The sequence below is a fragment of the Mobula birostris genome, chromosome 6, assembly GCF_030028105.1.
Source record: "Mobula birostris isolate sMobBir1 chromosome 6, sMobBir1.hap1, whole genome shotgun sequence".
In the NCBI taxonomy this organism is placed as follows: domain Eukaryota; kingdom Metazoa; phylum Chordata; class Chondrichthyes; order Myliobatiformes; family Myliobatidae; genus Mobula; species Mobula birostris.
Genome location: NC_092375.1, coordinates 46,097,605 through 46,112,680, shown reverse-complemented (window position 1 = coordinate 46,112,680; position 15,076 = coordinate 46,097,605). Strand labels below are relative to the sequence as shown.

The following is a 15,076-nucleotide window of genomic DNA, read 5'->3' as shown; positions in this document are numbered from 1 at the left end:
GGATATATGAAGTTTTTTTCCCCAGATGTATACACAGAGTAAAAGAGGCAGAAGTGGATATCAGACCACTGGAAAATTAAGTTGGAGAAGTAGTAACGTGGGAATGGCAGACAAGCTTAATATGTATTAAGTACTAAGAAGGTGGTATTTGGGAAGCTGAAAGATATGAAGATAGACAAGTCAACTGGACCAAATGGAAGACACCTCAGGGTTTTGAAAGAGGTAGCTGATAAGATTGAAGAGGCATTAGTAGTGATTTCCCAAGAATCACTACATTCTGGAATGGTTCCGGAAGACTGAAAAATCTTATAAGGAGGGAAGGAACAGAAAAAGGAAATTATAAGCCAGCTAGACCGACTTCAGTGGTTGGGAAGATGCTGAGGTATTTTGGAAGCACATAATAAAATAAGCCAAGGTCAGCATAGTGGAAATCATGCCTGACAAATTAGTTCGGAGTTCTTTGAAGAAATAACAAGTAGGATAGACAAGGAGTCAGTCAGTGTTGCTTACTTGGATTTTCAGAAGGCTTTGACAAGATGCCACACATAAAGCAGTTTAACAAGATAAGAACCATTCTATTGCTGCTGTTTTTCATGTTAAATGTTAATGTTTGGATAACGGAATTGATGACTTTGAGGCCAAGTTTGCGGATGATACGAAGATAGGTGGAGGGGCAGGTAGGGTTGAGAAAGTAGTGACTTTGCAGAAAGACTTAGGAGAATGGGTAAAGAAGTGGCAGATTAAATATAGCATAGGGAAGTATATGATCATGCACTTTGGTAGAAGGAATAAAGGTGTGGACTATTTTCTAAAAGGGGAAAAAAATTCTAAAAAGTTACAGGTGCAAAGGGACTTGGGAGACTTTGTGCAGGATTTCCTAAGGTTAACTTGTAGGTTGAATTGGTGCAAGGAATGCAAATGCAATGATAGCATTCATTACAAGAACTAGAACATAAAAGCAAGGATGCAATGCTTTATACGGCATTGATCAGACCACACTTGAGTATTGAGAGCAGTTTTAGGCCCTCATCTAAGGAAAGATGCGCTGGCCTTGGAGAAGCTCCAGGAGGTTCATGGGAATGATTCCGGGATTGAAAGGGTTAACATACGAGAAGAATTTGATGGCTCCAGGCCTGTATTCACTGAACTTTAGAAGATTGGGCAGGGGGTAGGGGGTCGTTCTCGTAGAAATATATTGAATATTGAAAGGCTAGAGTGGACGTGAAGAGAATGCTTCCGGTAGTGGAGGACCAGAAGGCACAGCCTCAGAATAGAGGGATGTCCATTTAGAACAGAGAAGGAATTTCTTTCAACAGAGGGTAGTGAATCTGTGGAATTCATTGCCATAGACATCTGTGGAGGCCAAGTCTTTGGATATATTTAAAGTGGAGGTGGATAGGCTGTTGCTTATCAAAGGTTACAGACAGAAGGCTTGAGAAGAGGGGTGAGGGGGATAATAAATCGGACATGATGGAATGGCAGAGCAGACGCGATGGGACTAATGGCCTAATTCTGCTCCTACAGTTGCAAGGAAGTTTGTGGACCCTTTATAATTTTCTGGTTTTCTGCATTCATTACCCATAAAATGTGGTTTGATCTTCATCCAAGTCACAATAATAGACAAACACAATCTGCCTAAACTAACAACACACAAACAATTGTGCTACTTCTCATCATTACTAAGTACACCATTTAAACATTCACAGTCTAGGTTCAAAAAAGTATCTGAACCTCTGGGATAATGCCATCCAACAGAAGTTATTTGGAGTCATGTGGTCCAATCAATGAGATAGATTGGAGGTGTGAGTTGTTGAGATGCCTTAAAAAGACACAGAAAGGGTAACAGCAAAAGACCTGCAAAAATCTATACAACTTGCTAAAGTCTCTGTTCACATGTCCACTATAAGAAAAACACTGAACAAAATGGTATTCATGGAAGGACACCAGGGAGGAAACTACTGCTCTCCAAAAAAAAACAACAACATTGCTGCCTGTCTTAAGCTTGCAAAAGACCACCTAGATGTTCACGATGCTTCTGGGACAATGTTCTGTGGACAGATGAAACAAAAATTGAACTTTCTGGCAGAAATGCACACCACCATGTTTGGAGGAAAAAAGGGCACTGAACATGAACAGTAATATCTCATCCCAACTGTGAAGTATGGAGGAAGGAACTTCATGGTTTGGGGCTGCTTTGAGTAGCATTTGTGGGGGAAAAGGAATTGTTGATCATTCAGGCCGAAATTCTGCATCAAGATTGATACTACTTGATCCTTTAGCAGAATATTGCTCCAGGTTCCAGCATCTGTGTTTTCTCTCATCTCCATGAAACTAATGTATATGCATTGGAAACCAAAAGCAGAATGAAGCCAGTCCATGCTTCAGAACTATCAAGAATGGAACATATTATTGATAAACATTCATAAAGGAACAAAAAAAATGGAAAAACTTTCTGAAAACGAGACCAGAAGGAGACAAGCTGCTAAAACAAATAAACGGAAGGCATAAACCTGAACAATTAAAGAGATGCATAATAAACATGCAAGAGGAAGCAGGTTCCAATAGCCCAGAAGTCTGATAGAAGAAATAATATAGAAACAGATAACATCCAGAAATCTATTGATAAGGGACTCAAAGGATCTGAAGATAATGCTAAATTATGGAAGTACAAGAGAACTGGTAGAACAAGTCTGAAGGGCCAAATAACTTATTCCTGCACCTATTTCTAATGTCCTCAGACCTTTTCAGCACTTGGTACATTAAGTTAGACAGAAAAAGAAAGTTATTAGATTGCTATTAAACGATCATATCTGGGACAGTGCTGAAGTAAGACTTGGGAATCTAAGTATAATTGCAATAGGTTACCTTATAGCGAACTGCTATCTAAAAAAAATGCAATGTAGTACTATGAATGATTATGGTCTTCCTAACACCTTCCAGTTTTTATATTAAAGATTAGATAATCACTACTAGATTTAATTCAACTTTCTCTGTATTTTGTAAATTGGTGGTAGGGTGTGCAGTTAAAGAAAAAGAATTCACTTTAGTTATACAAACTAAGAAAGCAATCACAGAATGGGGAGGTAAAAGCTGAAAAGATCACATTTCAACTAGTTTGTTAATGAAATTGGGAATATTAAATAAAGGTAATAAAATGGATTCAGGTTCTACTTCTGATACAGTTGCACTACTCTGTCAGTCATTCAGGGAGAGGATTACATTACCCTTCCTTTTTTGATGGCTAACACGATTGATTCTATCAAATAATGCCAAATTAGTCTATAATTTATAGACAAAGACAATAGACAATAGGTGCAGGAGTAGGCTATTCGGCCCTTGGAGCCAGCACCGCCATTCACTGTGATCATGGCTGATCATCCACAATCAGTATCCAGTTCCTGCCTTATCCCCATAACCTCTGATTCTGCTATCTTTAAGAGCTCTATCCATCTCCTTCTTGAAAGCACCCAGAGACTTGGCCTCCACAGCCTTCTGGGGCAGAGCATTCCATATATCCACCACTCTCTGGGTGAAAAAGTTTTTCCTCAACTCCATTCTAAATGGCCTACCCCTTATTCTTAAACTGTGGCCTCTGGTTCTGGACTCACCCATCAGCGGGAACATGCTCCCTGCCTCCAGCCTGTCCAATCCCTTAATAATCTTATATGTTTCAATAAGATCCCCTCTCAGCCTTCTAAATTCCAGACTATACAAGCCCAGTCGCTCCAATTTATAACAACTTTCATTTAGCAGGTGAAGGAAGTAGAAATGGGATACAATTCATATATGCTGATTACAAAGAGGACAATGCAGAAATTCATGAATAGTTAAACTCCAAAACAACCTTTTAAAACTAGCAATTGTCTAAAGATTATTAACTTTATTATAATTTGACCATAAATCTAAAGTAATAAACTCCTGAGATTTAACACAGATAATTAACACTGGCATCTACTGCAAAGTGAAAAAAAGCAAACTGCCATTTTCAGCACACCATTCATCAAATTCGTAAAAGAGGATCTATAGGTCAACAATGCAAACTTTTCAACCATTCATGGCAGCTGTGTGGTCTCTATGAAATATGATTTTTCTTTTCCTCTTCTTTCTTTGGTAATCCCCAATTAGTTGCAGCGCTTCAATATGCTATTCTCACTAACTTTAGAGTACTATACTATATTTTAGCATGTTAAAAGTATTAACTAATAATATTTACACTGAACAACCAATTACAAACCCATATTCAATATTCATTTACACATTAACTTATGATTCACACAACAGTCCAATGTTAACTTTTACTTGAGGATTTAAATTTTAACTCAAGCTCTTAAATAGCCTTATTGGGCACATTGAAAAGCAAGTACAACTGAAGGGAAAAAAATCAGCAAGGGTAAAACTTTACTGGCAACAAAAAAAAAGTTCCTTTGAGCCATTTCCATTACGTACCTCAGTAGGCCCACACTGTAAAAGTGGGATTCTCCATCAGTTGACCGAGTGACTTTCACAGTAAACATAGGCTGCAGTTGACGCAATTCCAGTAGCACAATTGCCAGATAGTGGATAAACAAGAGGGCATCTACCAGTGAAACTGCATACTGAACAATTCCCTGATAATTTGGATCTCTTGAATCCAGAATGCGTACACCATAGAATAGCCAATAAGAAACCACAAACACAAAAATCAGCACCATTAGGAGTGCACGGAACACAAAAACCCGTGGCATCTGTGCCTTTGGTTTGCGGAAGAAGAGTGCCCAGGTTCCGATGAGAAGGATGAGTAGCTTGAAGGCGACAGAGATGAACAGCCCTTCACATACAGTACCACATGGGTCAAGCTTTTCCCGCCACAGTACTTGAGGCAGCACCATAAAGGCAATGGGAGACAAAAAGACCAGTATCCCAAGCACAGCAGCGATGGCTATCCCTAAATGTCGAGTGCAGTCCAGCCCACTATCATCCACATCCTTTGTGATCCTTGCAATGTCTTCTTGTGATATACTGTGCTCTGAAGTCCCTGTGATGGCTGTTGTGGTTTCACCCCAGTTATCATCCTGCAAGATAAATTTCAATGATCAGTTTTAATTTGATAAACTTACAGAAATTCTGCAAGTAAAACCAGAAACTCAGTAATCTCATTGTTTATAACCTGCCATAGAATGATACAGTATAGGCCAAACTGCCCCAATATATACAAAAAAATATTGCAGTAGACACACATTAAAGTGACAAATCTTAAAAACAGCCCCTGAAAGCAGCACTAGGTGTACAGTTCTGAATTATGAAGAACAGAATCACCCAAAAAAAAATTCAGTATGTACTATAAGTAAATGGATATTTTATAAAACAACAGAATGATGGACAAGCTCAAGCAAAACCTGTGGGAGCAAAACGAGGTACAAGTTGACATTTTGAGTTGAGACCTTGCATTAGTACAGAGAGAGCACAGCATAAATTGCCAATATGTCATAATATATTGGTACAGGCTGGTAGGTGATACATGTAACTAAGTGGGGAGGGATTGATGGACTGATGTAGCCAGGTAGGGGCAGAAATGAGAAAAGCAGACAAAAGTAGAAAAATAAGTTCAATGTAAATTTATGATCAAAGTATGTCATCATATACAACCTTGAGATTCCACTTCTTGTGGGCAAACACAGTAAATACAAGAAACAATAGAACCAATGAAAGATCATACCCAACAGGACAAACAACCAATGTGCAAAAAAAACACAAACTGTGCAAATAAAGGAAAAATAAATAATAATAAATCTGATTTCTTATACAGGCACAATCAAGTGGCAAACAGTCATCAAAATCTTGCTTTAAAATACAAACCCAAAAGACACCACACCTTACTATAAATGCAAGCCTGAACCAGTTTTACAGTCAGAGTCCTATAAATTATGACTGATCCATTATTATAGGTACGACAATCCATATTAACCATCTACTTAATAGATATAGCCATTCCAAACACAAATAACAGAGGAATCAATAAGTGACAAACACCAGAAATATGCTGAATTAAAAAAGGAAATTGAAAGACTATAGAACACGAACAGAGTACACATTGTCCTGATAGTAATATCTACAGCTGGTATCATCCCTAAGACACTATACAACAGCATTAAACAGTTAGGCCTATATAGCAATATTTATGCAAATCTACAGAAAGCCACAATACTATACACGACTAGAATAGTCTGGAAGTTCCTAGCCATTGAGGAATGAGAGTGCTTGGCTATGCATGTACCTCAGGTGTTACTAGCTTGAGCTGAGAAAAAATAAAAATAAAGAAGTAATAAATATCAAGAACATGAGATGAAGAATCCTTTTAAGTGAGTAGGTTGTGGGAACAATTTATTTGATGGGCTGAGTGAAGTTATCCCCTCTGGTTCAAGAGCCTGATGGTTGAGGTGTAATAACTGTTCCTGAACCTGGTGGTGTATGTCCTGAGACTCCTGAACTTTCTTCTTTATGGCAGCAGGGAGAAGAGAGCATGGCCTGGGTGGTGGGGGTCCTTGATGGTGGATACTCAATGATAGGGAGGGCTTTACCCGTGATGGATTGGATCATATCTACTACTTTTTTTTTTAAAACAGGATTTTGCTTTCAAGAACACTGATGTTTCCGTACCAGGCCGTGATGCAACCAATCAGAAAACTCTCCACTACACCTAAAACTTTGAGAAATTTTGTTAGATGACATGTTGAATTTTCGCAAACTTCAAAGGAAGTAAAGGTGCTACCATGCTTTCTTCATCAGGACGCAGGACAAATCCTCTCAAATTATAACACCGAGGACTTCAAATTTGCTGACCCTTGTGGATGTGTGGGAGGAAAGCATTGGGACTGTGTGTCACCTGAATTGAAAAATTCAATATTTAAATCTTTAAGTTGCATGCTATCCAGGCAGAATACGAGATGTTCTTCCAATTTCTGTTTGGCCTCCATAGTAAAATTTCACTTTTTTAAGCCTCCCATTTACTAAGTTCACCTTTGCCAGAAAACAACCTATCCCAATGCACATTTGCCAGATCCTTTCTGATACCAAAATTGGCCTAACTCCAATTTAAAATCTCAACTTGAGGACTAGACTTACCTTCTTCCATAAAGGCATTATGATCACTAGACGCAAAGTGTTCCCTTACAGAAACTTTTGTTACCTGCTGTCTCATTCCCTAACAAGAGTCTAGTATCACACTCTCTAGTTGGGACTTCTATTAAGGAAACGTTCCTGAATACATTTGACAAACTCTTTCCCATCCAGCCCTTCTACACTATGGGAGTCCCAGTCAACATGTGGAAAGTGAAAATCATCTACTATTACAACCTTGTTTCATGCTACAAATTTGCAATCTCTCTACAAATTTGCTATTCTAATTCCTGTGGATTGTTGGGTGGTCCATAATATATCATTAATGTGGTCATACCTTTCTTATCCATAAAGACTCACTGGACAAGCTCTTCTGTCTGTCTTCTGAGTACTGCTGTGATTTTTCCCCTGACTAGTTATGCCACCCCTCCCTCTTCAACCCCTCCTGCTCTATTACGCCTAAAACAACAGAACCTCAAAACACTGAGCTGCCAGTCTTACCCCTTCTGCAAACAAGTCTCATTAATGGCTACAATATCATAATTCCACACGCTGACCCGTGTCCTAAGCTCATCAGCCTTTCCTACGATACTCCTGTAATGAAATATATGCAGCTGAGAGCATTAATTACACCATGCTCAACCATATAAATTCTGACCTTGTATGTAGGCTTAATAATATCTTTCTCCAAAATCACTCTACTATCTGTTTTGGTACTCTGGTTCCCACATCCCTGCAACTCTGGTTTAACTCCTCCATGCAACACCAATAGTTCCCAATAGGATACTAGCCTCCTCAGGTTCGGATGCAAACAGTCCCTTCTATACAAGTTCTACCTTCACTGGAAGAACCCAATGATCCAAAAATCTGAAGCCCTGCCTCCCGCACCAACTCCATATCCAAGCGTTAAATTGTATGATCTTCCTGTTTGGACTCACTAGCACGTCACATGGGATGCAATCCTAAGATCACAATCCTGGAGGTCCTGTCCATTAAGTTAGCACCTAACTCCCTGAACTCACTTTACAGGACCTCATCACCTATCCTACCCATGTCATTGGCACCAACGTAGCTACGACCTCTGGCTGTTCACCCTCCCATTTAAGAATGCTGTGGACTCGATCCAAGATGTCCCCGGCCCTGGCATCCAGGAGAAAAGAAATCACCCAGGAATCTTGTCACAGAACCTCCTTTCTGTTCCCCTAGCAACGAATTTCCCCCATTAGCTTGCTGCTTCTTCCTTCCCTTCTGAGCCTCAAGAACCAGACTCAGTTCCAGAGATCTGCTTATTGTGGCTTCTCCTTGGTAGGTTTCCCCACATCCACAATATCCAAAGTGGTTACTTATTATTGAGGGAACGGCCCAGAGGTACTTTGCTTTGTATCCTTTCCCTCTCCTGACAGTCACCCAGTTACTTCCCTCCTGCAACATAGGGTGACTATCTCCTTTTAACTCCTATCAATCACCTCGTCATTCTCCTGCATGAGCTGAAGGTCATCAATCTTCAGCTCCAGATCTTCAACATGGTCTCCAAGGAGGTGTATCTCGGTGCACTGTGCAGATGTAGTTACCAGGGAGATTGGACATCTCATACAAGGAATATACCACCAACTCTGGGTCCCTTCTGAGCATACTAGTTATGCACTAACAGAAAAAAAGCACTTAAGCGAGTCCGCATCTGTGCTTGACCAAGCCTGTTGAGCCAAAACCCCGACCACTAACATTGCCCCACTCCAACAACTTTCACTTCGGACACTTCCACTTTTAATACTGTTTTCCTCAGATGGTCTTGAACACAAATGCCTCTGCAAGCAACTTAATAATTTACATTTAACCTTTGGAAATATTTTAAGCCCTCTGTGTGATGCGGCAAGAGCACCTAAAACTTTCTTATGAACTTAATCTCTGCCATCTGTCCCTGAACTTGTAGAGTTATTTTACTCATGTGGTTGGAAATCATGCAAAACAGATGAAAAGGATGCTTTAGTTTCAGCAGTGATGATCTGGATCCTGTCTAATCCATTTATTAAAAATTCTACCATTCCACTAGCACATTTCCTGTCTTGGGGGGGAAAAAAAAAATCACTAAAGCTCTTGCCCACAAGATATTAACAAAAACTTTCTTGAGCAAACCGTTGGGAAACATCTACATTCTAAGTCAACAGCAAACTACCCTCAAATGCCCATCCAAAATGCATTGTTTGGTATGATATTGGATGCAGCTTATTGAACTTCAAGTGTTCAGTGATATAAGAGGTGTGCAATTTACTGTAGGTGGAGCAACTTTAATGTTCTTCAAATAGACAAAAATTATTCAACTTCAGTTGGGTATTTTGTTAGTTATTCATTGAGAAAAATTACACAAGCTCAACACTTGCATTTACCTAGAACAATTTTTAAAAATAAAATTAAAAATCCATGTACTTTAAGAAATGATTTCCAATTCCAAATGAACACCCACAAATCAAAAATAGGACCAGAATTAGGCCATTTGGCCTATTGAGACTGCTCCACTATTTCATTATGGCTGATCTACTTCCCTCTCAACCCCATTCTCCTGCCTTCTTCCTGCAACCTTTCACACCAGACTAATGAAGAACCCATCAACCTCCACCTTAAATACATCCAATGACCTGGCCTCCACAGCCACCTGCGGCAAGGAATTCCACAGATTCACCACATTCTGAATGAAGAAATTCCTCATCTCTGTTCTAAAGATATTCTCATCTGAGGCTGTCCCACCATGGTAAGCATCCTCTCCATATCCACTCTATCTAGGCCTTTCAATCTTCGTTAATTTCAATGAGAACTCCCTCATTCTAAATTCCAGCGACTAAAGGCCCAGAGCCAGCAATCGCTCCTCATGCAATAGGCCTTTCATTCGTGGAATCATTCCTTGAACCCCCTGCGAACCTTCTCCGATCTCAGCCCATGCTTTCTCAAAGGACCCAAAACTGCTCACAAGACTCCAAATGATGCCTCACCAGTGCCTTATAAAGCCTCAGAATTACATCCTTGCTTTTACATTCTAGTCCTCTTGAAATGAATGCTACCATTGCACTTACCTTCCTCACCACTTATTCAACCTGCAAATTAACCTTTAGGACTCCCAAGTCTCTTTGCACACTGGATATCTGAATTTTAAACCCCATTTAGAAAATACTCTACACGTTTATTCCTTCTACCAATATGCATGACCATACACTTTCCAACACTGTATTCCATCTGCCACTTCTTTGTCCACTCCCCCATCTATCCAAGTCCCTGCTTCCTCAACACTACCTGCCCCTCCACCGATCTTCGTATCATCTGCATACTTGGCCACAAAGCCATCAATTCTGTCATCCAAATCATTGACATACAACATTAAAAACAAGTGACCTTGCAGAACACCACTAGTCATTAGAAGCCAATAAGAAAAGGCTCCCTTTATTCCCACTCTTTACCTCCTGCAAATGCTATATCCATGCTAGTATATTTCCTGTAATACCATGGGCTCTTACCTTGTTAATCTACTTTATGTGTGGCACCTTGTCAAAAGCCTTCTGAAAATCCAAGTACACAACATCTACCAATTCTCCTTTGTCTATCCTGCTTGTTATTTCTACAAAGAATTCCAACAGATTTGTCAAGCAATATTTTCCCTTGGAAATCATGCTGATTACAGACTATTTTATCACGTGCTTCCAAGTACCCAAAACCACATCCTTAACAATTAAATCCAATATCTTCCCAACCAATGAGGTCAGGCTAACTGGTCTATAATTTCCTTTCTTCTGCCTCCTTCCTTTCTTGAAGAGTGGTGTGACATTTGCAATTTTCCAGAACCATGCCAGAATCTAGTATCTTGAAAGATGCTTCTACAGTCTCTTCAGCTACCTCTTTCAGGACTCAAAGGTGTAGTCCACCTGGTTCAGTTAACTTAACTACCTTTAGAACTTTCAGTTTTCCCAATCACCCACTCCATAGTAGTAGCAACTACACTCACTTCTGCTCTGTCACTATTGAACCTCCAGCATACTGCTAGTGTCTTCCACAGTGAAGACTTATGCAAAATACTTATTCAGTTTGTCCGTCATTTCCTTGTCCCAAATGATTACCCTGCCAGCATCATTTTTCAGTGGTGCGTTACCTACTTTCATTTTTCTTTTATTCTATGTATATCTGGAAAAAAAACTTTTGGTATCCTCTGATATTTGATAAAACTGAACAAATACAAATTCTAAATAATTACTGGGTGTTGGAAAGATTAGTCAAGCCTCCAGTACAAATATAAACAGATTGTCCTGACAAACCCTGCTTTGACAACTGATACAAACCACCTGTGGGTTGGTAATCTAGAAAATCTCAGGACACGGTCTAAATAGAGGGAAGGAAAATTATTTAAGATCAGTTAACACAGTATGCATTGATACCAGGCAATCAAAGACTTGGATGGAGGAATTTAAAGGAAAATTTGAGTTCACTGATTATAGCTTGCCATATACAGCTGAATTCCCAGTAGGTAATTCACAGAAGGGCAATAAGATGGAAGATCTAAAAGGGGCATTAGAAAGGGAAAAGGAAATTACTAAAAAAAAAGGGAGTGCAAGATCACTTACAGATTTGAAATGGTAAACATTCGTTAAAAGTTAATGCAAATTATGGGCAAGTCATCAAGCACAAGATGAATGGGCAACCACAATTTTATCCATTGAGAATATTGAAGCTATTAAGCACGCCATAATAGTTGCACAATGCATAACACTGCTGTGACTTATATTTTACATAGTAGTATACAAGCCAAACCAATCAGTTTGTTTAGGTAACCAGGCTGTGCGACTTCAGAACCCACCTTAGTCTTAGGACTGAGAGAAGGATTTGTGGAGGTGTGGATAGCGTAGTGGGGTCAAAGTGGGAGAGAAATCAAGAAGCATATGTGAAGAAATCCTGGAATCCTCTCCAGAATGGTTGCTGGGTCAATAGGATAAAAAGCCACAGAGCGATTATAAAAATGTATCATGGGATATTTTGTCACAAAATAAAATGCCAAAACTTTTGTGCAACTATCCCACGCATGACCGAAAACACATTTTATTATTATAGAAAATTTGGAAACAATTCACCTCAGTTTCCTCCAGAGATAGGGGCAACGCAAAAAAGAGAAAAATGGGAGGCAACTCAAAGAAGAGAAAAGTGAAACAAATTTCAAGGAAGGTGGCCAGTTAACTTATTGAGATGTTTATGTTTGTACACCTATCCAATGAAGGAAATTAAGGGATAATAAGTATGCTCTCTTTGACCATCAAAACATGGAGGCACCTTCATCAACTCCCACAGCTGCTGATGACCCTGTGACTTCAGTCTCTGAGGCCGATGTGAGAGCATTCTTCAGGAGGGTGAACCCTTGGAAAGCATCTGGCCCAGACGGGGTACCTGGCCAAGTATTAAAGACCCGTACTATTCAACTGGCTGGTGTGATTACTGATATCTTTAACCTCTCACTTCAGCAATCTAAGCTATCTATCCACCTGCTTCAAGCAGGCTTCCTATTATACTGGCGCCCTAAAAGAACGTGGTAACCTGCCTCAAAGACTATTGTTCAGTAGCACTTACAGCTACAGTGATGAAGTGCTTTGAGAAGTTCGTGACTAAGTACACTGACTCTTGCCACTGAAACAACTTGGTTCTGCTTCAAATTGCCTACCTTCACAACAGGTCAACATCAGATGACATTTCATTGGCTCTTCACTCAGCTCTCTAACACTGAACAATGAAGATGCATACATTTGGATGTTCTTCATTGACTATAGCTTTGCATTCAATACTATCATCCCCTCAAAACTAATCAATAAGCCTCAATGCTTCCTTGTGCAACTGGATCCTTGATTTCCTCACTTACAGACCCAGTCAGTTTGGACTGGCAACAACATCTCCTCCACAAGCACCATCTATATAGGTGCACCGCAAGACTGCGCCTAGCCCCCTATATACTTGTGACTGTGAGGCTAAGTATAGTTCCAATGCCATATTTAAGTTTGCTGACACCACTGTTGTGGCTGAATCAAAGGCGGTGATGAGTCAGCACATAAGAGTCAGATTAAGAATCTGGCTGAATAGTGTTGCAATAACCTCTCACTCTAATCAAAGAGCTGAGTGACTGCAGGAAAAAGAAACCAGAGGTCCATGAGCCAGTCCTCAGAGATGGAGAGGGTCAGCAACTTTAAATGCCTCGGTGCTATCACTTCAGAGGATCTGTCTGAGTCCAACACGTAACAGGCTTTACAAAGGCAGCACAGCACATCTCTACTTTGCACAGATTTGGCATGACATCTAAAATTTGCGTAAACTTCTACAGATGCGCGGTTTGGAGTATACTGACTATATGTATTACGTCTTGATGTGGGAACATCAATGCCCTTGAATAGAAAAACATGACAAAACGTGCTCCCACTATTGAGCAGATTTATAGGAAGCAATGTCACAGGAAAGCTGCATCCATCATCAAGAATGCAGACAAGCTCCATATCCCACATCACCAGGTTCAGGAATAGTTAATACCCCTTAACCATCAGGCTTTTGAACCAGAGGGTGTAACTTCAATCACCCCAACATTGAATTGATTCCACAACCCAAGGATTCACTTTTAAGGACTGTACAACTCATGTTCTCAATATATATTGTTCATTTATCTTTTATGTATTTGTACAGTTGGTTTTTTGCATAATTTGTCGATCTCTGCCATGTGTAGTTTTTCATTGATTGTATTGTGTTTCTTTCTGTTTACTATGAATGACTGCAAAAAATAAATATCAGGGTAGTACATGTAACATAATATACTTTAATAAATTTACTCTGAAACCACAAAATATATATATAATTGCCAATGCCCATTTCAATATAGCAACTCAAAGAGCTGCAGCAAAATCTTAGTAGCTTTTACACGCACAGCCATAATTTTGAAACATGTTTAGCCTCTTACCTGTACAGTCTCATCTCCACGTGTTGACTCATTGCCCAGTAGTGGCTCTGCTGGAGGTGTCTGGATGGTAACAGATTTCTCAGACCGACTGCCATCTTTGTTCCTGGATTTTTGCCGGTCCCGATTCCTTTCACTGATGAAGCAAAAGCAGGGATTTAAACTCTCACAAGAGTTAATACTCGACAAAGCGATACCGCAATTTAAAGCAGAATACCACAATTCAACATTAACTACACAAAAGTAATAATTGTGCCCTTCCAACCTGATTTTATAGTATCATGCTTAGCTCAAATATGCTCAGACATTGAGCCCTTCTCTCATTTTAACAGAATGAACTCTAGCAAACTTCACTCAAAAACTCCCTCAAATGTAACATAACAGAATGTTTAGATATATGAATTAGGAACATTTCAAAGGATAAATGAAAATGTAAATAATTGGAATAGAACAGTGTGGGGTGGGGGAGGAAGAGAAGAATCAAAATGTCTTAATGGATAGTAAGAATTATTGTACAAAGTTAATCCTAAATGACTTACAGTGGGCTCTGGTTAATTGGGACACACCAGGATCAGTACATTTTAGCCCAATCAAGTGACGTGACTGCTCCAGTTAGCCGATATTTTATGGAAATAGTTAAAAGGCATTCCAAAGACAAGCTACCGTTTAACTGGGTAACAAATCATGTACTTAAATGAAATACAGAACAAATTAGAGCACTACCAATACTCCTACAATATTATAAAACTGTATCATATAAAACTGTATCAGTTCCTAATAATTATTGCTGCTGTGTTCTTTTTGCTTGGCTGTAAATGAACAAAATCAACACAATCACCTAGTGCAAATAATAGACAACCTTCATTCAACACACATCAAAGTTGCTGGTGAACACAGCAGGCCAGGCAGCATCTCTAGGAAGCGGTACAGTCGATGTTTCGGGCCAAAACCCTTACTGTACCTCTTCTTAGAGATGCTGCCTGGCCTGCTGTGTTCACCAGCAACTTTGATGTGTGTTGCAGA

General features: G+C 39.6%; 1 protein-coding gene across 3 annotated transcripts in view; it reads right to left on the bottom strand.

Annotated features, from left to right (window-relative positions):
• LOC140199016 (vang-like protein 1) overlaps positions 1 to 15,076 on the bottom strand; it is a 59,290-nt gene that overhangs the window by 26,017 nt on the left and 18,197 nt on the right. For all 3 annotated transcript variants that reach the window (XM_072260398.1, XM_072260399.1, XM_072260396.1), the window contains 2 exons: positions 14,057 to 14,189; positions 4,447 to 5,051 (listed from right to left, as the gene is read on the bottom strand). In XM_072260398.1, the coding sequence (XP_072116499.1) occupies positions 4,447 to 5,051; positions 14,057 to 14,189 (738 nt within the window). The remainder of the gene's footprint in view (positions 1 to 4,446; positions 5,052 to 14,056; positions 14,190 to 15,076) is intronic.